At 29.5% G+C, this 25135-nt stretch overlaps 2 protein-coding genes across 3 annotated transcripts; one reads left to right on the plus strand and one right to left on the minus strand.

The window, feature by feature from the left end:
* Positions 1 to 257: 257 nt before the first annotated feature.
* LOC130444574 (protein PAT1 homolog 1) lies at positions 258 to 13084 on the minus strand. Its single transcript, XM_056779787.1, has 13 exons — positions 12974 to 13084; positions 12430 to 12604; positions 11439 to 11575; positions 11085 to 11339; positions 10742 to 10945; positions 9342 to 9466; positions 8578 to 8740; positions 6801 to 6962; positions 6525 to 6745; positions 6019 to 6193; positions 5064 to 5221; positions 4872 to 5010; positions 258 to 4730 (listed from the first exon to the last, which is right to left on the minus strand). The coding sequence occupies exons 1-13, from the start codon at positions 13010 to 13012 to the stop codon at positions 4464 to 4466; spliced, it is 2220 nt and encodes a 739-aa protein (XP_056635765.1). The 5' UTR covers positions 13013 to 13084; the 3' UTR covers positions 258 to 4463.
* A 212-nt stretch (positions 13085 to 13296) lies between these two features.
* On the plus strand, positions 13297 to 17754 carry LOC130447155 (heat shock factor protein 1). 2 transcript variants are annotated; one of them, XM_056783840.1, is made up of 4 exons: positions 13297 to 13481; positions 13547 to 14541; positions 15220 to 15986; positions 17214 to 17754. In XM_056783840.1, exons 2-4 carry the CDS (start codon positions 13559 to 13561, stop codon positions 17612 to 17614), a joined length of 2151 nt encoding a protein of 716 aa, XP_056639818.1. In that variant the 5' UTR covers positions 13297 to 13481; positions 13547 to 13558; the 3' UTR covers positions 17615 to 17754. The 2 variants fall into 2 exon arrangements, with proteins under 2 accessions (XP_056639818.1, XP_056639828.1); XM_056783850.1 differs by having other exon boundaries at positions 13349 to 13481; positions 17328 to 17754.
* Positions 17755 to 25135: the final 7381 nt, after the last annotated feature.

A 25135-nucleotide genomic window follows, 5' to 3' on the forward strand; every position in this document is an offset into this window, starting at 1 on the left:
AGACGGTAAATTAAAAAGCCAATCTTCGAATCATCAAGGAGAACACAACAAATTTCAAGAGCTTCAAGAACACGGCTCTAATGAACTGCCCATCATAAATGTCTTATATATAAATAATTTTATTCTAGATCTGTTTTAGGATAAATCTGTAACACTCGAATAGTATCGAACCAGCAAATTGAAGGAACGATGGGAGAATATGATTAGTGTTTTAAAATGATGTGGAGGTGTGGAAAGGGGAGATAAAAATGCTACTAAAGAGTCAAACAATTTATTAATATACGTTCGACAGTTTCTATCTATTTGAAAGAAGCTTCATAGTTATCATATAAACGATATCATTCAAACATATTCCCGATATCTGATTTAAAACTAAAAATATTAAAAACGGATAAACATCATATTTACATGTGTTATTTCCCGATGTAATCATAAACAAATATCTTACTTCGGGAAAAGTCCGCTTTAGACACACTATTTTTATAAATAATTGGAGATTAATAAATGATAAAAATAAAACAATACAAAAATATCAAATATTTAAAATGTACTTTTTGTTTTTATATATTTTGCATAAAACTAGAATTATGTTGAATAACGTGATGAAAATGTACATTAGTTGACAAAAGTCTAAAACTTTAGTGAAAAATAAAGGAAACAACTTCTGAACAAAAATTAACATATTATAATAAAGAAACAAGAATTTCTTGTAACAATAAAAAAGTAAATTGAAACAATTTTTAGTCCATACACGATTAACTGGAAAATTATTTTGTTAATAGGTGAAAAACTAATCACATAATTGAAAATTAGTATCAGAGTTTTTAATTTAGCCCAAAAACTTTTTTAAGAACTTGAGGAAGCAGATGGATAACTTGGAAAAAATGAAAATTCGACAGGGAACAAATGAACCACTAAAAGAAATTAAAAGTTTACTGAAGAAACTTGCTTTAACAACAAAATAATTGATGGAAAAAAATAATACAATATATGATGAACAAATTAACTACTAAAAGAAATTGCAAAACTTTACAACAAAATCATTTTCTACATTTCATGTAATAATGACTTGGTTTTTTAAGACACTAAAAGGAAAAAACTAAATTAAGCAAGAGGTCAAATGAACTATTAAAATAAGTTTTAAAACTTATACTAAGATCATTTTGGATTACTTTTGTCTGTAGCGCCAAAAGAAGCAAATTAATTACCAGTTGGTACCATGAAAATTGGAAAAAGAATAAATGAACTACTAAAAGAAATTATAAAGGTTATAGTACACTTGTGATACTACAAAAAGCAGATGGATAACCAGGATGAAAATTAAATGATGAAAGGGACCAAATGAACTACTAAAAGAAATTGTAAACGCATACAACAAAATTATTGATGGCCAGAAAAACCGGACAGAGACCAAATTAATTACTAACAGTGTAAAACACAAAGTTGTTCTGTGCTACATTCCATATAATTTGTTTTAGATACTAAAAGGACCAAAGAAAAACAATCGAGGAAGTTCGAAAGAAGTTAAAAAAGCGTACAACAAAATTATTGATTACTAAAATGGAAGTGGGTCAAATGAACTACTAAAAACTAGTAACACGATTAAAAACAACTTTTGATAAAAATAACTGAATTTGTTTTTTAAAATAACGTAACTACATTTTATTTAAATTTTCACCGATTATTTCAATTTGTATGTATCACAACAATTAATATCAAACACTATAATAGATGTAATTGTATTTGTTGTCACTTAAAACTATATTTTTTTAATAAAATCGACTATTATTCTGGCTATATACTGGAAATAATTTGTTTTTCTGGATTTAGACTAGGGCGCGTTTAAAAATAAATTCAGTGATTTCAGTTCAATTAATAGAATACTTGGTATTTGTGAAAGGTTTTCACTTTCTACGTAAACATGATCCAATAAGAACACAATGAAAACCAAAAATATTGGTAGTGAAAAATCCTAATTAAAGAAAAAATGAAGATGTAAGACAAGCTATATGAGAAAATAAAAGCATAAGGGTTTAGACACCTACCAATATAAAGTAACCGATGGTCAAAAAGGGACAAAACCTGAAAAGAAGTATATCGAGGAAATCATCAAAAGATTATTGCACAAATTTCGGAATATCATCAGTGCTTCTTTACGGGACATGAATACGAACTATGGAAGTTAATATGGAACAGTTGTTCCAATGGACTAAAATAGAAGCGCAATAATATTAAGACACTTTGGGTATAGGTGTATTGAGATTAGTGAATAATCAAAAAATTACAATAACCAGAATGGTAGCCCACCTTAGACATCATAACATGAAAAAGATCAACAAATAATTCCATTACACCTATTATTAAATAAAATTAAAAATACAATACGTTAAATAAGTTAAAAAAAATTTCAGTACCGTTTGCAAGTTAAATTCAGTCTTTCCCGAAATGAAATTGAAGGGAAAAAAATAACATACTTTCAGAAAAAGCTAAAAATTTTTCATTTACTTTTCAAATTTACTTGTAACGGTTTAATAAGAAAATACACGTTGAAACTAGAAATTCTCACATATTTATTTATCAAAGAATTTAGGAGTTACACTAATTAATGAAGCTTTCAACATTTTCTAAACATATAACAAACGTTACAAATACCCAAAAAGTGAATGTCACTACCATAAAAACTATTTTACTTTTAATAAAAACGTATTAAAATGGAAACTTTTCTAACCATGCTTTAATAAAAATTTGCATTTTATTTACATAATTTGTCATATTTTTTTTATATCTGACCTACTTAATTATCCATCAGCAAATAAGATAATCATGAAATTTTCTCAACGATATCCTGGAAAATTTCATCCACTCACATAATTAAAGACAAAAAAAGCAAAGACAAAAAAATCTTTGCTATCACTATCATTTCAACCAAAACAAACTATGAAAAAATCAATGAGTTCTATTCTGAATCAAGTCAAAAAGTATCGTATTCAACCCAACAGGCATCAAATTAAAGCTGATAAACAAACAAATAAACTACCAACAAAATGCCTAAAACTTTCAGAAGATTTACATTTTTAATTTATATTTGTTGAAAAATCTGCCAATTTCCATTCCGAATCAAAAACAAAATAATTATGCACCAAAGTACACATAATCTTAATTTGACTGTTACCAACAGAAATAAAAGAATGACCAGGAAAACAATGAAAAAGGAACAAATGAACTACTAATAGGAATTCTAAAGCTCATCGAAGATACAAATTTACACTTTTAATTGATGATTATGAAAATATCTACTAATTTATTTGTAACACAAGGAAAACCATAAAAATTGAAAATGGAACAAATGAACTACTAAAAGAAATTCTGCTAGACATAATTACTCTGCACAACACTAAGCAGGACTTAATGTGTTACGTTAACCACTAAAAGAATCATATGGATTACCAGAAAAAAACATTGAAAGTGGAATGGAAACAAATGAACTACTAATAAGAAATTTCAAGCTTATAGAAGATACAAATTTACACATTTAGTTGATGTTTGTGGAAAGATCTGCCAATTTCCAAATCAAGTCAAACTAAAAATAAAATATTTTGTGCTAAATTACATATAATCAAGAGTGTGTCAATAAAAGAAGTAGAAGGATGACCAAGAAAACGCTGAAAATGGAATAAACGAACTACCAAACGAAATTCTGTTAAGGTCCAAATGACTCTGCATTACAATCAATATAAGGTCAACTTAAACTGCCACTAAAAAAATCACATGGATTACTATGAAAAAAATGAAATTGAAATGGGTCAAATGAACTACTAACCGATATTGCTAATTATTTCAAGATTAAATATACTAAGAGGTTTTAAAAATATCCAAAGATATAGATTTTCTTTGTAAAATTTATTATTGTGAAGATTGTTTTTAAAAATTCTACCATAGGATGTGAAACTAATCACTTTTATAACAAAACAGAATTTTGAAAACGATTAATAACTTGTTGAGAAATTTATTTGCTCAGAAACGTCATTTGTTAGTTGTAGTTGATTACCAGGATATGGTGGAGAAATGAATATCTAAGTGCCGACTATGCATGCAATAAAAATTATTCGAAACAAACAAATCCACATAATAAAAATTGACATGTACATTAGGCTGCCTATATTAGTATTAACATACTAATCCATTTATCAACAAATATCAATTTTTGATAATAAATCTAGTTTTTCTTTTGTAAAAATAATTAATACAAAAAAGACTCACCTTACACTTTTCAAGTATTGTACATAGATCTCTTTAAAGTAAGAATTTAAAAAAAATTGATAATAAGTTAAATTACAAGCATACAAAATTGAAGAAATCATTTTTCTCTTAATTTTTTTTACACATTTTTCATTAATCACTCATATCTCACTTAACTCGAAGTTACAAGTGAAATATGGGAGATAAATTGCTAATATATTTATTTAAACGATGGAATTACAATCAACAAAATATTTTTCCAACAATGATCTCTTGTCAAATTTTAAAATATTAAAACGATTGCAGTGCTTGTCAAATATCGGCGCTGGTATAGTATCTATGGGAGTAGGTATCTTGTTAACAGTTTCTATTTGTTGCGCCCAGCTGACCAAGAAATTCGACCATGTATTTTGCTGTTTTTCCGTTACGGAATCTGATGATAGGAGGCATTCAACTCTTATTAGTAATACTACTAACGCTGACACGCCAAACTAAAAAATATTTTTTAAATATACAATTTTTCAAAAATTAACGCACTACTTATTAAATTAGTTTTATTTAGATAAATAGATAAAAAAATTCTCCATTTTGGGTCAAACCAAATTCAAAATGTTGGGGAAAAAATTACTTACCTTATTTAACAACACAAAATACAAGGGTGATTTTCCCGCGTGACTTAAAGGTGTACTCCTATTATTTTCTTGTCTAACTACCTCCACTAAACCAGTAACAATATCTAAGATATCAGACATATTACTAGACTGTATGTACCTAAAAAAATATCATTACAATAATAGTTAACCATTAATATGCAGTAGGTTTACCTTTTGAGAAACGGATAAAATTTAGGTAAAATATTATCACCAGCAGTGTCCCTTCTTCCAGTAACTGGTAAAGTGAGGAGAACTTTACTCCACAATTCTAACAATTGTGTACCAAACATATCTATTGAAAGATGAGGCAAAAGTCTCAAGAGCAACATCTAAAAAAAATAGTATTTAGGACTAAATCTACCATCTAGTGTTTAGGAGGTGTACAAATAGAAATATTTTCTAATCATAAATGGAGTCAGGCAGAATTGAAAGAGATGGATAGAAACAAGACCAGAAGAGATGAAAAGAAGGCAAATGGGTAGATGATATAAGATAAACAGCATATATGAATCTGAAAGGAGACAAATGAACTACTAAAAGAAATAATATAACTACAATTTTCATAAAATATTTATGGAAGGAAAAAATAGACCGAATAAATTACTAAAAAAAAGTTAGTGACACTAAAAAGAGACGAATTATTAGGGAAAAAATGAAATTTTGAAAGGAACCAAATGAACTAATTTCCAAAGAAATTATAAAGCTTATAGAAGATACTAGCTTTCACAACAATATTTATAGCCAGAAAAAAAAAATAAAAGTAAGAATGTTGGACCATTCCTTTTACTAAAAGATTGTGACACTAAAAGCGGATTGATAACTAGGAAAAAAGTTGAAATTGGCAAAAGATCAACTGAACTACTAAATGAAATAGAAAAGCTTGTAGAAGTTATAAACAAATACAACAAAATTATTGATGACTAGGAAAAATTGAAAAGAGTCAAATGAATTACTAAGAGTTTGTAACACTAAAAGCGGATTGAAAACTAGGAAAAAAGTTAAAATTGGCAAAAGATCAAATGAACTACTGCAAGAAATACAAAAGCTTGTGGAAGTTATAAACTAATACAATAAAATTACTGATGACTAGGAAAAATGGAAAGGGGCCAAATGAACTACAACTTACCTTTCCTTTTCTAATATTGAGATAACTGCTTATTTTATCTTCCTGTAAAAGACCTTGAGTAATTTTCATGATATAGTCATATTGGTGTTCAATAACAATTTCGCTTTCCAACTTGAACAATCTCAAAACTTCCCTTTTTTGTTCCGGAGTAGGTGCTAAATCTAATTCTCTAAGTCTAAAAGACAAACATATAGATAATAATTTGAAAAATTGATAATAAACAACATGGGTTTGTTATTTCTGATATTTTAGACTTTGAATTTATCTAAAATGCTAATCATCAAAAAACTTATTATTTTCAGTTGCCTAAAAGTTTTATTTTTCTTATCACATTTGTGTTAATACTTATTTGTATTATCTCTGTCCTTTAAGCAAGCCACCAACTGTTTAGTACAGCATCTCAATAACAGATTCGATTTCATAGTTAAACTGTAGAGTATAATACAGGAACAAAATTGAATTAAAAAATTCAGTATCAGTGAGTGATAATAAAAATATATATTTACCTTTGTTTTTGCTTGATTTCCCTTAATTTGTCCATATTGCTTATATACAAGGGATTATTGATATCTTCTGCTTTAAGAAGCAACGAATATAACACTTCCAATTCTAACAATAATTGCTTGGTCTTTCTTGTATCTCTAGATACTTGAGGATTATCGGTATCTTTGTCTGGAGTTACAATATCCATATCGATAATCTTCCTTGGCGCTGTCACTGAACCGCACTAAAAATACAAATTTTTGATCCGATCGAAAAACAATAATTGAATTGATACTTACCTGTAACTTTCCTAGAGAATTTTCAAATTGTAGCGGCGTGTAAACTTTTGGTGTTAACGTATTTTGATTTTCCTGTCTATCGCTATTTCTATGTATTCTCTTTATGTGGTGGGAAATGCGCTCATTTTCTTTGTTATTTTTAGCTTTCCTTTCTTTAAATATCTATGTAGATTAAAAACAACATGTGAGTTAATAAATTAGGAAACTGTTAGGATAATTTGATGAAAATGAACTAGGAAAATCAAACCATAGAGAAAAATAAATATAAAACAATGTATTTGAATAGCTAAAATCTTTTTTTGACATCAAAAAACATAATATTCAACCAGTGTGTACTTTTATGACCCCCGAATGTCCTAAAAGGAACAGATAAAATTGCCAAAGCACAATATGATAAAAAAGGAAAGAGGGTAGCAGAAACATAAAAAACAAACAACCGAGTATAAGCAAAATGATAAAAAGAAAACTTTTAAGACAAAATATCAGACAAAAGAAAAGGATAATACAATAGAAGAAGTGGGAATATAGAAGAGGCATTCATCAATGTGGAAACGTGTCAGAAATTATGCCTGTGAATATTAGATACCCCTTAATTCAGATATTAGTAATTTTAGATCACTGACAATATAAAGAACAAACATATAAATCACTGGAAATCGTGAAATTATAAAAGACTAAGACCACAAGTGATAAGGGCAGATTATCTGGAAAAAAATGTTAGATTTAAAGAAAGGAGTCTTTGTACAAAAAAAATTATCCAAATAGGATAATAGATAAGAAATACTACCAAAGTAACAGGCAATTTGGTATTTGCATCAAAGATAAGTAAAAAGAATTCCTGGACTTAACGGAGCAAAGTGAAATGAAATAAAAGAAAAACTTGCTAAAGTAGGGGTGGATAAACCCTTTATAGAACCTGAACCGTGTTGAATTAATTAGAAGATAATAAGAAAATTCTAGAAAAGCAGATAGAAAAAATTAGTTAATGAGACAATCTACAGGGATTGAAAGAAGCAAAGATATTCGTAGGAGCCTATAACCAAACAATGCACTAGTCAAAATAAAATAATTTATAAGGAGTCTTGTAAGAGCACCTGAAGATAGTAGGTTTAGTAGAGATAATATGGGAATCACTGGATTCACAAGAAGTACTGCACAATCAGCAATCCTGCAGCCTATAAAAGTCTCAAAAAATTGCCTTTGAAGGCAAAAGAATTATGGACATACAGCTTCTCAAAATGAAGATCTCTGACAGCTAGAGTAGTATCTCGAACTTTTTAAAGGGAATGGGATTAATAGAGCATTAGTAAACATTGATTATACTCAGTGGCATGTCTAGCAAAGAGGATACAATAATTGGGGGATACTATGAGATTATAAAAAAAAGAATCACAAATTGGACAGACGAATCAATGAAAATGATAGGGAGAGATCTCCACAAATTGATTATTGAACCATTTATCAATGTGAAATAAGTGATTAGAATGTTTGTATCATCTGTTGGAAAATGTTATTAAAAATTACCATCTAGGTGGTAATCGTATCTTATTTTTGAAGAATATCAAACTGGTATTTTGTGAACAAAACTTTCTTTCAACAAGAGAAACAAAAATTGGATTTTTGTTATCCATTGTAAAAATCACAGAACAGAGTTGAAAAAATTAAACAACAGATGATTTTTCAATGACACATAATATCACAGTTTTTAAATGATAAATTCCCAATACTTTTTTGACTCTATGTATAATATATTTTACCAAAACCCGAATCTACTCACTGTATAATAATAATCGTCAAAATATGGTGTCCCTGTGTTTAATTGTAGCATTTGAATATTCAGCAACCACTGTTTTTCCTTCATGGACATTAAACCAGCATATTCATCTTTAGGTTCTTGATCTTTATGCGGATGTCGATAGTTACCACTGTCGATTCTAGATCTTAAATCAGACATATCAAAATATTTACTATAATTAGCATTAAAATAAAAAAAATAGAATATAGAATAATATCAGATAGATTTGTATGGAGTTATGTGAATTTGCAGATCCCCACAGAGAAAGGTTGAAAAAATAAATTATAATTGTGACAAATGAAGCAATGTTCTTTCTAATTTGGTCTAAAACCACATAATTTCAAATAAAAGTGAAATAAACCGGATACTAGATTTGAAATATGATTAAAGAGGTCAGAAGGTCAGTCAAGAAAAAACTAATAGCTGTTTGATACCAAGTCATCTACTACTTTCCAACATTTGAATAAATCAGTTTATATTTTATTGAGAAGAAGACATTATATATCATAAGTATCAGAAAATAGAAAAATATATGTGGACTGCTACTCAAATTTTTATCCCAAAAAGAAACTAATCAAACATGGAATCCATGTTTAACAGAAACTGACTTAAAAGATATTGAGAATCAAATTATGAAACCTTTACCAATTTATTCCTACAATATTTTGTAGTGACTTCTTAGTGTTTCTTTCGGATTTCTAGTCAGTTTCTAATACTATAATTTATTAAAACTGGAAATTACTTACCTTTCTTTTAATTGATGTGGAGGATGTTGATGCTGACCGATGTTATGGTGTAATCGGACTTGTTGTTGGGGATTCATATTGATCATATTACGTGGTGGTGGTGGAAAAGTAAACGGAGGAGCAATCTGTAACATACAGATCGTTTATATATACTTTAAAGAAGAATATTCATAAAAAAATAATTTAATGAATGTATTTATACTTATAGATTCACCATACTCATTTCAATAGCTATTATAGTTAGCGGAATACCAAAGATACAGTGAAATGTTACAAAATCCACCATGTCTTCAAATTTACTTTTCTCATATACAGAGCTATATAGAATAATTGAACAGAATTCACAAATATGAGTATTCTATACAACGCAACAGAAGCATTTAGCGAAATGCCTACATCTCAACAGTGCTGTAGGAAATGGAGTCTTTGATGGTAATATTATGGATCATCTTGATGCCTCCCAGATGTAAAGCCCTTGAAATACCTTGCACAACAAATTTGAAAGTAATAAGAAATTGGATAAACCACGATTAAGTTGCTTTAAGATCTGCTTTACTAAATTTAGCTGCTTATTTTGTGTTTTTTTCAAAAACAACAAAAGTTATAAATTATAACATCATTCCTGACATTAAGAAGACGACGACATATCATTGATAGCCATTTCTTTAAAAGAAATGCTTCTAATTATGGATGCAATATTTTAATTTTGATTTAAATCAAACTCATTTTTTTTATAATCACACCTTGTATATTGACCCAAATACTCACTTATTCGATATATAAATAAAATTCTTTGAATGTCCTAGTTTGAACAAGACTTTCTAATAAATGAAATAAATTTTCAATAATATTATTGTTTACAAAATTAATATTTATATTATATATATAAATAAGAAAGTGTCTTCATAAAAAAGTAAATTAAATTGATTGCTTCAAAAAATAACACAAAAATTCTGTTTTCTTATTAAAAACTAAATTACTTCACAAACAAACCCAAAATATAAATTGATACAACATCTACAGAATTACATAAAATACTAAAATTATTTTATTTACATTAAACTAAAAATTTTTTGTATTCCTACAAAGCAGATTACAAAAAATGTGTAAACAACGAACATATAAACCTTCCTATGTTGCCAAATGTTCTAAGAAATAATCGGATAAAAAGATATTTGAAACTTAAAACATATAAGAAAGGAATGAAAGAAAAAACCAGGAAAACAAGTACCAAGGGAGAAGACAAAGGAAACAACTGAAAAAAAATGTCCTCTCTAAAGGGTATAAGGAAGAAAATAATTGTAGGTACTGCTAATTTATATTCATAAGCAATCTAAAAATAAATTGCTGTTGAGGTAAAAATTGATCTTGGTTATAAAAAAATATCTCATAATACTTACAGGATATTGATTATGGGGTGGATATAAAAATCCAGGTGGTCGATGTAGACCATTTTGCATAAACTGAGGATGAGGTGGTATCATCCGTAACATTCCAGGTGGTAGCATTGCTGGATGTGCGTTCAAAGGGGGTCGCAGTCCCGGTGGTGGGATACCCATTGGAGGTAAACCAGGTGGTGGAAGTCTAGTATTTGGAAGGGGATGCTGTAATACCAAAATATTTGTCATAATAAAGTGATGATTGATGATCATTTAAATAATCAGTGTCTATATATTTTAGAACATTTAAATAAATTAAATTAAATATAAACATTGAGATAAAATACATCATTTTTTAACATACTTGCAATATCGGATGAAAACCATGTGTCTGATGCTGGTTAGGTACAGGTAATAGTGGCCTGGGTAATTGCTGAGGATGATTCGCCGGATGAGGTAAGGTATGAGCTGGAGTTGGAGTTTTTGCAGCATTCTTACTTGAGTTGATAAGACTTTTTTCCAGTTCTTCGACAGTACAAATTTTCTTGGGTTGCGCAGGCAATATTGGCGTCGGCAATACACTATCGAGGTTGCTGGGTATATTGTCACGAGAATCAATCTATAAAACGGGCAAATTGGTCAGAAAATATTTCAGCAAACTACAATTATTGCACGAAAACAAAAATCAAAATATCATTTTTTACATGTATAAACTTACAAATGTTTTAGAAGAAGATAAAACTGAGCCATTGTAGACATCTCCATTTTTAGCTGAAGGAGTATATGACCAAACAGAGCTAGACAATGATACACGGTCTTCATGCTCATGAAGAACCAACTGCGATACAGATTTTTCTGGAAAAAGAAGAAATATTACAATAAAAAAATTCTGATTGATATTTCATTGAAAACAAGAAAATACAATATTCAAAAAATTTTGTGGACCAAATGAATATCAATATAATATCAACTGGTAATATAATAAGAGCACTGGATCAGAAGAAGGCTGTCATCACTTTGGATTACTCCAAGGTGTTGGATGTGTTGGATCATGATCTTCTTTGTGCAAAGCTGAAATATATGAGATTTGATGACATCTTTTAATACCTTTAGGTCTTACTTAAAAATAAGAAGGTAGAGTTCAAGTGAGGCTGGCTAAATAGTAACTGGCAAACCACAAGGTTTAATACTTGGCCCACTTTTATTCCTCGTATATATTTTTGATATATATGACATTGTCTCTCAGTTTCACATTCATTCATATGCTGATGACACTAAGGTCCTGCACGACTTTATTTCTGCAGATCCAGAAGCAGCAGTTATACACCTAAATAAAGATCTGTTAAGCATTCTTAAATATTTCCCTGAACATAATCTAAAGCTGTTTTGTTTTCAGAGATGTATAGACAATTTGCTAAGACTAATTCTAGATTGGATTGCACTATTGAAATATGTTCCAAATTTGTTCAAGTTTAATTTAAATAAAATCAAATTGAATTTTTATCTAAAGTAAATATAGAAATTAAAACAATTAGTAATCTATTCATACTACAATACAACAATACAAAGAAACCAAAACATTACCAGTATAAAATTGTGGGTTATTTTTTGTCTTAATAGCTATATAGAAGAATTTTAAAGTAAGATGACTGTAAATTGGATCAATTTCTAAGAATGATTTAATTTAATAGAAAATTGTGAATACTAACCTATGTTATCTCCATGTATAGAATTTTTTGCAATTTCTGCGAATTGTTCGTGCTGCTGTTCCCAGTCATCCAAACTAGAGACATCTTCCCCGAATGTTTCATCATTAAGTGCATCATATTCTTCCTCATTTTCTAAGCAATCATCATCATCAGGTGCAAGCAAATGATCATCACCCTAAAACAGATGGTTAAATCGAACTAGTCAATCGATTCGGTACAAAAAGTGTCCCAAATTTAAAGTTATTATAAATTGATGATTTGTATTCTTAAAATTGTTGCGCAAATCAAAAAGAAAATTGTCAAAAAGGAATATTAGTATGGTTAAAAAATTCCAATATTTTGATAAAATTTTATCGAAGACACGTAGCTCGTAAATAGTGAAAGTTGAAATAATATATAAGCATTATTAAAAAGTTTATAAAAACAAACAAAAAGTTTATTTTGGCAATAAAACCCTGTAATTTTTTTCTTGGGAGATAATAAAAAGCCATATAATTTGAATGAAAACCAGTATTTATTAAAACTAATATGAATAATAACTTACATTTAAACTTGTATCAAAATTGAAAAACGTATTAGCCATTGAATTTTTCCAAAAATACCATTTCTCTCATATTGTCTAGACTCGAATGAAGTTGTAAGTTGTAAGCAAAATGTGGAAGATTTTAGAATATCGACTTATTTTATATAAGCTATACAGTTGCATAATAAACCGTATCTGTGGTATAATATAAAATTATAAGTAATTTATCCATCAAAAGCCCATTATTTATGTATTTATCATTTGTACTAGAGAAAATACAATTGAATACAATACGTTTATATTTACTATATTCAATATAGTAAAGTATAGAATGGTACATCGCTGTCCTATTCTGTAGTTGAAAAGAGAATAAATAATAAAAACGAAGAATAAAATGACATAAATTGACAATTTGTCAACCATTAAAACTAGTTGTTTATGAATATAATATTTCTAATCTATAGTATATATAGATGATTAAACAGTTTTTATTCAAATACTTCCCTTGATTATTTTTTTTACAAAAAACGTAAGAATATAATAAATCGAAGTAGTGACCTACTTTAACATTTCTTTCCATCTAAACATTTCCAGGTGAACGTTGCGATGGACGAAAATGTATCGGAGGTACCCTTTTCTGGGGCCGATATAAAACAAGAAAGATCGGAAGAAGGGGTGCCGCAAATTTCTACAACTATTCCCTTATTTATCAAGAAACTTTGGAAAATGGTGAACGATCTTGATGCCGAAAATATAATAAGTTGGAATGATAAAGGAGACGGTTTCATCATACACGATCAACTTGAGTTTATTACCAAATTATTACCATATTTTTTTAAACACAATAACATGGCTAGTTTTGTAAGACAATTAAATTTTTATAATTTTCACAAAGTACCAAGTACTAAAAATGACATAGAGTTTTCACATGAATGTTTCTTAAGAGATATGCCCGAATTGTTACCATATATAAGAAGAAAAATCCCAATCATAAAATCAAAACCGGAAACTACGTACAAAGGTAAAGAAGTCGAAGAACTTCTTAGAGATGTTAAAAATCTCAAAGGCAAACACAGTTTGGTTGATAAAGAATTAGCTATGCTGAAACGTGAAAATGTCGCTCTATGGAGAGAACTTAACTCGTTAAGAGTTAAATACACCAAACAATCCACTATTATCAACATGCTGATACATTTTTTAATAACTTATATCCATTCACATCAGAGCGCTTTTTCCAAACAAAATATTCAAGTTTCCGCGGATCAACGCAGCGGTAATATCAGACCGCGACCCACGTTATTAGAAATAGGTTACAAAAACCCTAGAAAAACCACATCTAAAAATTATTCCATTTTACAACCAGGAACAAGTAATTCTGTAACATATTCATTAAAACTACCTAAAAATTGTGGACCTGACATTAAAAGACAAAGAACCACTGGTCCAGATATAAATAAAATGCTTTCAGTCGAAGATCAAGTAGGATTATCAAGTATGAATAGGATGAAAAAATCACAGAGACCTGGAATAACATATTCAATAAAATTACCTGGACAAAACGATCAGCTTAATCAATCAGATATCCAAAGGTATTTATGTACCTATAAATATAATTATTTTTTTATCATACTTATTTATCTTATTTTCAACTTATCTGTTGAATTTGAGTTTCCAAATCTCCGAGAAGTTTGCACTGCACATGGTGCAATGAATCTTAAGGTAGCAACTTGAAGTAACTCCTAATTGTATCTATCTATTTATATTCTGTTTCATTAAAATATTTAATTCTTGACGAATTTTTAAAAAGATTACAATGTTATGATTACTCAGAAGTTTTTTAAGCTATTGAAGACAAGTACTTTTGATCTTGACCCTCTTACTAATCTGTACATTGAGGATATTTATTTCATCTAGTAGTTTTTCAGATAATTTAATATTTATATCTGCATCTGAAAATGTATAATAGACACTTTTCCCCAAGAGTAATTTTAAAATTTTTTTATTGGTTTAGGACATCGACTTCCAAGTACAAATTAATTTTTTTTCATTCTCAAGGGTAAGTTAGTGATAAAATCATCATTGTTTTGATAGGTCCTCATTTTTTTCAAAATATCTCCTGTACTATTTCAAAAATTAAATTAAAAAAATTGTTTTTTATAGAACCGAAGTGGACTTTCCATAGATGTAGGTCAGTTATTATGGGGGCACATATAACATTTCTTAAGTATACAATGTATTTTATATCAATTAATTTTTATTTTTTTAAGGTCTCTTCTTAACATATTGAAGGAAAATGAACAATTGTGTGAAGAAGATAACAATGACGTGATCACAGAGCTGGATTCTGAATATGATCATTTAGATGAGCAAGAAGAAATGCAAGATGTAATGTATGATACCGCTGACGAAATTACTGCTGAAGGTTCACCTGGGTACACTGTCAGTTATCCTAATGAAAACCCAGATGAACTGTACACCCAAGTTTCTGCTGCTGAAGAACCAATACCAGAAATCCCACAAGAATATGTTGATATAAATGAACAAGAATCTAAATATGACAATCCGAAAATTCTTATGAAGAAAGTACCAATTAAATTGGGATCTAATCTAACTAACTATACAATTACACATCCAAATTTGGAAAATTTCGATCAGAAAGTTATAAAACAACCTATTAATATTGTCGATCACGTATTGGTACCGAATAATAACCAGCAGACGGTCCAAACTGTACCAAAATTACCAGCGAAGAATGTCAATGTAGGGAATACCACGCTAGGAAAGAATAAAAAAATATTGAAAGTTCCTCAAAAAAGTGGTAAACCGAAAGCTATGAAAATGGCAGCATCACCGCAATCTAATAATATGGTAAACGCTGAAGGAACTCTATTGGAAATACTGAAGGAAAACGAAAAGCTTAAAAATGATGAATTGAACGTACAGTCATCAGACATGAATATACAGAAAAGTAATTTGGAAAATTTAATTAACGACGTACAAATGGGCGAGGCTTTTGAAAATTTCTATCCAGATGGTAAGTTCATGGAAATTACTTATTTAATACTTATGTCTACCTTTCAAAATTCTCTCTATATCGTTCGGTCTTTTGTTTGTGATAGTACCTCATGTAGTTTCTCCATCCAGGTCTTCTCCTGTTCTGGCTCCTTGCTTTATCAAGGATCTCATCAAGTCAGGGGGACACAATAGATCTTTTGGGTCACGGTGTATATGATACCCTCCAGAAGGGTTAGATCGGCTTCTACTTCCCATTATTTAAAACCCTTATCATACAGTGTATTAAATTTGGAATTTTCAAGTTGAAATTTTGCAAAGAAATTAATTTTTTTGATATTTTGAGACCCTATAATTTGTCAGACTTGCAACTTGGTATATAGATAAATCACCCCCAAATTATTATATATTATGCACCCCTATACGCCTTTGTCCTGTTTCAGTTTTTATGTAAGACCCTTAGAATTTCTCTCTTAAATCGTAAATCATCTTCTCTCTTTATTCCTTATTTTCAATTTTGTTTAGTATTAAAATTATCATTATTATCTTCTTCTCCACTATTATCAAGTTTTTTTTGGTTGTTTCCCTTTAATTTCCTCTTCTCTCTTTATTCCTTATTTTCAATTTTGTTTAGTATTAAAATTATCATTATTATCTTCTTCTCCACTATTATCAAGTTTTTTTTGGTTGTTTCCCTTTAATTTCCTCTTGTTGTAATTCATCTTCTCTCTGTATTCCTTATTATCAGTCATGATATTATTATCTTCTCCACTGTTATTAAGTTTTCTTCGGTTGTTCCCCTTTACTATTATTCTCTTCTCCACTATTATCAAGATTTCTTCGGTTGTTTCCCTTCAATTTCCTCTCTTTTATCTTAATTTATATACTCTCTGTATTCTTTACTATCAATTTTGTTTAATATTAATAATATCGTTATTATTATCTTCATCTCCACTATTATCAAGTTTTTTTTGGTTGTTTTCCTTTAATTTTCTTTCTTTTGTTGTAATCCATCTTCTTTCTGATATCCTTATTATCAATCTGTATGAGTCATGATATTATTATCTTCTCCACTATTATTAAGTTTTCTTTTTCTTTCTTTACAACGTTGTAGCGAACTATCACATCCAATGGAACAATATTGCTAAGAAAGCTTCGACCTTGTAGTTTAAAGACCGAATTCGTTCTTTATACCATGTTTTTATTTAATGTGACATATTACATTTTAAAAAACATTATGCTGCTTCAGATGCCGATACGTCTGAGAAAGATCCTGTCATTGATATTCGACCGCAATCCCAACAGCCGATATCAAATACAGACAAAAATATAAAAAAAGAAAGTTCCACTTTCAATATTTTAGCGAATCCTAAAGAACATTTGAGCACCTATGTGGATAATACTCAAGAGGAAATCGATATGTTGCAAGATATTTTGAACGATTTGACGTCGAAGGATCTATCCGAGATCCTGAATAGCCAATCGAGTCAGATGCCTATAAACGTGGATGATTTCCTGGTGGTAGAAGACGATGTAGATAATAACGAAAGTGTTAAAGAAACAGAAGCTGAAAAAAGTGAAACTAATAGCGAGTATAATTACGACGAATCTGTCGATAAGTATTTTAAGAAGCATTTTCTAGATTTTTAGTTTTTTTGTTGTATATTTTTATTAATAAAGGACGTTAATATTTGATCGATTAATGAATTGTGATTTGAAATTTTGATTATTGGAAAAGGGTCGTCACGCTTTGTATAAATGTTGTAGTTAAATAAAACACGTGATGAATTTTTTTGTTTTTATTTTTTAAAAACCTTACATGAAGAAAGGGTTAGATTACACCCCTCCGGTTTCGTTGAAGTTTTACTATATTATAGAGAAAAAGAATATATATATATATATATATATATATATATATATATATATATATATATATATATATATATATATATATATATATATATATATATATATATATATAGGGCGCGAAAAGCACCCCTCAGGTACTTTTTTTCGTTTAAAGACTGGAAGACTGGGATAATAATGATAATATCTCTACCTAACCCAAAAATTGTAAGAATTTATTAATAGGGCGAGGAATCCATCCCTTCAGGTACTTTTTTTCGTTTAAAGACTGATAATAACCTAACCATACCCAAAAATTGTAATAATTTATTAATAGTGCGAGGCAACCCCCCTGAGGTACTTTTTTTCGTTTAAAGACTGGGATAATAATGATAATATCTCTACCTAACCCAAAAATTGTAATAAGTTATTAATAGGGCGAGGAATCCATCCCTTCAGGTACTTTTTTTCGTTTAAAGACTGATAATAACCTAACCATACCCAAAAATTGTAATAATTTATTAATAGTGCGAGGCAACCACCCCTGAGGTACTTTTTTTCGTTTAAAGACTGGGATAATAATGATAATATCTCTACCTAACCCAAAAATTGTAAGAATTTATTAATAGGGCGAGGAATCCATCCCTTCAGGTACTTTTTTTCGTTTAAAGACTGATAATAACCTAACCATACCCAAAAATTGTAATAATTTATTAATAGTGCGAGGCAACCACCCCTGAGGTACTTTTTTTCGTTTAAAGACTGGGATAATAATGATAATATCTCTACCTAACCCAAAAATTGTAAGAATCTATTAATAGGGCGAGGAATCCATCCCTTCAGGTACTTTTTTTCGTTTAAAGACTGATAATAACCTAACCATACCCAAAAATTGTAATAATTTATTAATAGTGCGAGGTAACCAACCCTGAGGTACTTTTTTTCGTTTAAAGACTGGGATAATAATGATAATATCTCTACCTAACCCAAAAATTGTAAGAATTTATTAATAGGGCGAGGAATCCATCCCTTCAGGTACTTTTTTTCGTTTAAAGACTGATAATAACCTAACCATACCCAAAAATTGTAATAATTTATTAATAGTGCGAGGCAACCACCCCTGAGGTACTTTTTTTCGTTTAAAGACTGGGATAATAATGATAATATCTCTACCTAACCCAAAAATTGTAAGAATCTATTAATAGGGCGAGGAATCCATCCCTTCAGGTACTTTTTTTCGTTTAAAGACTGATAATAACCTAACCATACCCAAAAATTGTAATAATTTATTAATAGTGCGAGGTAACCAACCCTGAGGTACTTTTTTTCGTTTAAAGACTGGGATAATAATGATAATATCTCTACCTAACCCAAAAATTGTAAGAATTTATTAATAGGGCGAGGAATCCATCCCTTCAGGTACTTTTTTTCGTTTAAAGACTGATAATAACCTAACCATACCCAAAAATTGTAATAATTTATTAATAGTGCGAGGCAACCACCCCTGAGGTACTTTTTTTCGTTTAAAGACTGGGATAATAATGATAATATCTCTATCTAACCCAAAAATTGTAAGAATTTATTAATAGGGCGAGGCAACCACCCCTGAGGTACTTTTTTTCGTTTAAAGACTGGGATAATAATGATAATATCTCTACCTAACCCAAAAATTGTAAGAATTTATTAATAGGGCGAGGAATCCATCCCTTCAGGTACTTTTTTTCGTTTAAAGACTGATAATAACCTAACCATACCCAAAAATTGTAATAATTTATTAATAGTGCGAGGCAACCACCCCTGAGGTACTTTTTTTCGTTTAAAGACTGGGATAATAATGATAATATCTCTATCTAACCCAAAAATTGTAAGAATTTATTAATAGGGCGAGGAATCCATCCCTTCAGGTACTTTTTTTCGTTTAAAGACTGATAATAACCTAACCATACCCAAAAATTGTAATAATTTATTAATAGTGCGAGGTAACCAACCCTGAGGTACTTTTTTTCGTTTAAAGACTGGGATAATAATGATAATATCTCTACCTAACCCAAAAATTGTAAGAATTTATTAATAGGGCGAGGAATCCATCCCTTCAGGTACTTTTTTTCGTTTAAAGACTGATAATAACCTAACCATACCCAAAAATTGTAATAATTTATTAATAGTGCGAGGCAACCACCCCTGAGGTACTTTTTTTCGTTTAAAGACTGGGATAATAATGATAATATCTCTATCTAACCCAAAAATTGTAAGAATTTATTAATAGTGCGAGGCAACCACCCCTGAGGTACTTTTTTTCGTTTAAAGACTGGGATAATAATGATAATATCTCTACCTAACCCAAAAATTGTAAGAATCTATTAATAGGGCGAGGAATCCATCCCTTCAGGTACTTTTTTTCGTTTAAAGACTGATAATAACCTAACCATACCCAAAAATTGTAATAATTTATTAATAGTGCGAGGTAACCACCCCTGAGGTACTTTTTTTCGTTTAAAGACTGGGATAATAATGATAATATCTCTACCTAACCCAAAAATTGTAAGAATTTATTAATAGGGCCAGGAATCCATCCCTTCAGGTACTTTTTTTCGTTTAAAGACTGATAATAACCTAACCATACCCAAAAATTGTAATAATTTATTAATAGTGCGAGGCAACCACCCCTGAGGTACTTTTTTTCGTTTAAAGACTGGGATAATAATGATAATATCTCTATCTAACCCAAAAATTGTAAGAATTTATTAATAGGGCGAGGCAACCACCCCTGAGGTACTTTTTTTCGTTTAAAGACTGGGATAATAATGATAATATCTCTACCTAACCCAAAAATTGTAAGAATTTATTAATAGGGTGAGGAATCCATCCCTTCAGGTACTTTTTTTCGCTTAAGACTCGGATAATAATGATAATAACCTAACCAAACCCAAAAATTGTAATAATTTATTAATAGGCGAGTAAACCATGCATTCAGGTACTTTTTTTCGTTTAAAGAATTAGATGATAATGATAATAGCCTAAGCTAACCTAAAAATTGCCATTGCGAGGAAACTATCCCTTCAGGTACTTTTTTTTAGTTTAAAGAAGCAAATAATAATGATAATCAAACCTAACCCTAAAAATTGTAATAATTTATATATACAGGGTGTCATACGACGATTTAAAACTCCCATACGATCTTTTTAATTAAAATATTTTCAAAGATGACCAACTTCCGGTTCTACCGTTTACTTTGTTATTTTACATGGAAACCCTGTATATTAATATATTTTTGAAATCTACTTAAAATTTTATATAGTTTTGTCGAAAAACTTTTTCTAAAAATGCATACTTTTTGATTTATTAATTTTTTTGTAAAAAAATTGACCGTTGAACACCCTTATAAATTATTTTTTTACGAGGATACCCTTAAAGATATGAAAATGGGTTCTATTCTGTTGCTTTTAGCAAAGTCAGATCTATTTGAATCTATGTTGAAAATTTTTACATTTTATACAAGGTTTGTATAAAAAGTGTTCAAAGTTTAATTTCATAAATATGAAATTTCTTTTTTTTTAAAATAGAACCATCCGGTTTTTTGTATTTTAATGCATTCAGGGGTAAAAAATAAGTCGAATCCATGTATACATTATTTGCTTTCAATACATGGTGACTGTGACAAAGTTGTTACAAGTACTTCATTTGCTGCTATTTACATAATCAAATTCAATAAACAAGTTGTAGGCTAACGAACTTGAGTAACACGATGTTCGACAGTATGAAGTTCAATTAGAAATGTTCGAATGTGTTTTGATACCCTTTGCAATAATTAATTACAATTTATAGCAGTACCTAACAGGCACAACATATCCAACAGTGTCTCAAAAAAATGTTTTGTACATTTCTAAAGTTGAATAGAACATATAAAGACAGTCCAAAAGTAAAGGAAAAGCCGTAATTGTCAGTTCATCACCATATTTAGATGAGTTATAACCCAAAAATAGCGTCATTGAAGAGGCCAAGAAAGTGGAGAGAGTAAAAAGAAAAAAATCATTAGACAATGAATAAAAAGAATTAAATTAAAAAGAATTCAAAGAACAGAGAAATAGAGACATTGTCAAAAAAGAAAATATTTCAATTGAAAAAAAAATCTGATTATTCAGATTTAGATTTTGAAGAGGATTCAGAGTGTTTAAAATGTCTGCATCTATTTGAAGTAGATTGGATTTTCATATTTACAAAACGAGTTTAAATCTAACCGTTTCCCGTCTCCCCTATATTTCATCGGGACGAAGAATCTACCCCTACCTTTATTCAATTATCATAAGTATCATACTATGTCTCTTCAAAATAGATCGATTTTCATTTCTATACTTTTTTATGACCAATAAATAGCTACGTCGCCACATTATTAAACAATGTGATTCTTTGTTATCTTTTTTTATCGATCGTCATCTACGAGAAAATTCTCCGTAACTTGTACGGCCACATTGAATATCACTTTATTAATTAAATGATTAATACAATTAACAATTTTAATTCGATAAACTCATATAGAAGCTCTCGCTATTTATGTATTTACAACCTATATTTTAAATACAAATCCGTAATTCCCGTGGGAATACATATAATCCCCAATTGACGTTATGTTTATCAATTTTGTTCTCACAAAATAAACCTCAACTACTAAATATAAATACAAAAAAAGTCGTAGACTTATAACTTTACTGAAAAGTCGATTTCAATGTTTCTGTTTCGACGTCCTGTTGACTAGACACTACGGCGCTTCTATTATCCTGGGGAATTTGAGGGGTTTGAAAACTAAACGCAACGTCCTTAAGTTTGTTATTTTTTCAATATTAGTAACCCTGTTCCAAATTGATATTAATGATATTCTAAAAAACAAAATTTACTTTTTAACCAGAAAACTAATTTTGGTTACAAAATTTTCAGCAGTTAGAGGACAAGCTCGTGTTTTAGGCAGCAGTGCAAGTCCTGTAGATGTTTATCGAAGATTCTTGTGGGATATGTAGCGGTATAACAACCGGGAAAACAATTGAGTGAAGATAATTAATAGTGGAGATGAAGAAGAGACCTCTACAACAACGATAAAAAACCAAATGAACAGTTAAAGCAACAGATGCGTATGTAATGGTCCAACAAAACAAAACGATTTAGACTTTCATGAACAGGTATCGTAAAGGTGATTTCGAGGAGCACAATACTCGACCGTTTAGTGGACAATGACATACTTGACACCACTGGAGGCAGTCTTTTTGTACACAGGATTATCTCTCGTTGTGACGAATGTCCTTTGAGTGAATGAAATATTAAATTTTTGACCATCGGTGCAAAGGGTTTTCCACGAGGAGTTTCAGCATCGGGAGATTTATAGCTGTATCCTTAGTTGAAGCTTCTGCGCGTCTCCCACGCCTCTTCTAGGAAACTATAAAGAGAAAAGTTTCCCGAAATTTCGCTTAGTTTTGAGTTGAAAGTCCATTAAATATTTCGTTCATTCTAATACCTCGGAAAATCATTTTAATTGTGAGTATAAAATAATTAGATACAAATACACTTCTTCAGAAAATTCAATGGGCTATAATATGTTATACATTATTGTCGTATTTGCTTACCATTTATTCAATAGTTTGTAATTTACAGCGAATGAATTTTTTTTTATTAAAAATTCAATCATACACTTTTCAATAAGGTCGTTGAAGTAGGCTTGATCGAAGATTTAGATAAAAAGCTCGTAGATTGTCTGTAAGATACTTTGGAACTGATCTCATACGACATACCATAGTTTAGAAATTTATTGTACCAAGCGGGTTTGATATATAGTGCAGTCATTGAATCGAAAAATAGGGTTTTACCTCCGAATTTTTTTACTGTGAAGCGATTTGCATGAAATTTGGGAATTAGGCTAATCCTACCCTTAACTTTAAAAGTGAAAATGATCTGAGCTCAGCCTATCACTTTTAAGGGGTGTAAACAACCCCTTAATGGAAAGATTGACATTCAGCGATTTTATCGCTAGAAAACGTATTTAATATTAAGGGGTGAAATTGTAAAGTGTTTTCTAACACAATTACCTCATAATAAAATTATTTTAAATCCCTTGAAAACCTCATAACTATTAGAAACAACCCCTAAATTGAAAAAATTACTTGGTATGACATAAAAATATTTAAATATAGAGAAACTAATATTTTATGTTCTCTATCTTAATTATCGAATTTTTATCACCCTTTTGACCCTTAAAAAAACAACTCTTTGATAAAAAATTGTTTAAAAAAATTTATGTTAATAAAATAAAAGGGATTTTGTTATAAAAAAACTATTTTAAAGGTAATTGAAATAGCTGCAACTTTTTTCATTATAATATATAGTGAAAAACCTTTTATTTTAAAACAGTGAAGGGTCGAAGGGCTCGAGGGAGACTGTGATTGTCTTTAATTTGATTTGAAACGATACATGAAACGTCTAATTTTATATAGTTGCTCTGGTACCTCAGATCAACCATCTACTTTTGATAACCAGCTTCGGCGCCATCTCTGGGTACATTAGCTATATTAAACGTAAATCGAAACAGCTTCCTTTCTGCTTATGACAGTATATTTCAAATTATATGTTGATTAACTCTTTTTCGAAACAATTCAATGAAGTAGAAACTAACCTAACCTTTTTTAAAAATTCGAAATTTTTTTCTTAAAATCGTAATTTTTTGGAAAAATATGTAGTAGTAGCCAAACTACTAGAATCTATCAAACTCTTTATATTAAAGTTAATTTTATACGGAATATGATTAATTTTGGTGGAAATGACACTTATGAAACCCATTGATTTAAAATTAAAAACCATTAGATCCTCTTATTTGCATCACAGCTCACTCATTTTACGTGCAGAAGATTTTTAACAGTTCTCATTTTAAGGCTTATTTCAAGCACTACAAAATCATATTTCATTAGAATGCATAAAATGTATCTGCTCGCCGGTAGATGGCATTGAACACATAGATTAAATTTCAGACACAATATAAAATTGATCTTTAATATATCGCTTAATATTGCACTTAAAACATTTTATAAAAAAAGCGATTTGTTTAGTTTTTTACCTGCTACAATTTTTCCACAATAACATTTTCGTTAAAATGCATATTTTTGGAGATTTTTATAAAAAACCGATGAAAAATGTGAAAAAAATTCCGAATTTCCAATTGCCAATAACTTGAAAAGTATTGGGTTTTTTGAAAAACTTTATAGAACATTTTTTTCTCAAAATTAGGCAACCATCCCTAGGGTGGATGCAGATCACTTTCAAATTTAAGGCTAAGATGAGCCTGATTCC

This window comes from Diorhabda sublineata, chromosome 1, assembly GCF_026230105.1.
Source record: "Diorhabda sublineata isolate icDioSubl1.1 chromosome 1, icDioSubl1.1, whole genome shotgun sequence".
In the NCBI taxonomy this organism is placed as follows: Eukaryota; Metazoa; Arthropoda; class Insecta; order Coleoptera; family Chrysomelidae; genus Diorhabda; species Diorhabda sublineata.

Bases quoted from the DNA above. Each gene is read 5' to 3' on its own strand.
- LOC130444574 (XM_056779787.1), bottom strand. From the start codon at position 13,012: ATGGCTAATACGTTTTTCAATTTTGATACAAGTTTAAAT. The intron at 8,741-9,341 runs GTAAGTAATTTC...GTCTGATTTAAG, and splicing joins CCACATCAATTAAAAGAAAG to ATCTAGAATCGACAGTGGTA. The intron at 5,011-5,063 runs GTAAACCTACTG...ATATTTTTTTAG, and splicing joins TTTTATCCGTTTCTCAAAAG to GTACATACAGTCTAGTAATA.
- LOC130447155 (XM_056783840.1), top strand. From the start codon at position 13,559: ATGGACGAAAATGTATCGGAGGTACCCTTTTCTGGGGCCGATATAAAA. The intron at 14,542-15,219 runs GTATTTATGTAC...TATTTTTTTAAG, and splicing joins AATCAATCAGATATCCAAAG to GTCTCTTCTTAACATATTGA. The intron at 15,987-17,213 runs GTAAGTTCATGG...ATGCTGCTTCAG, and splicing joins TGAAAATTTCTATCCAGATG to ATGCCGATACGTCTGAGAAA.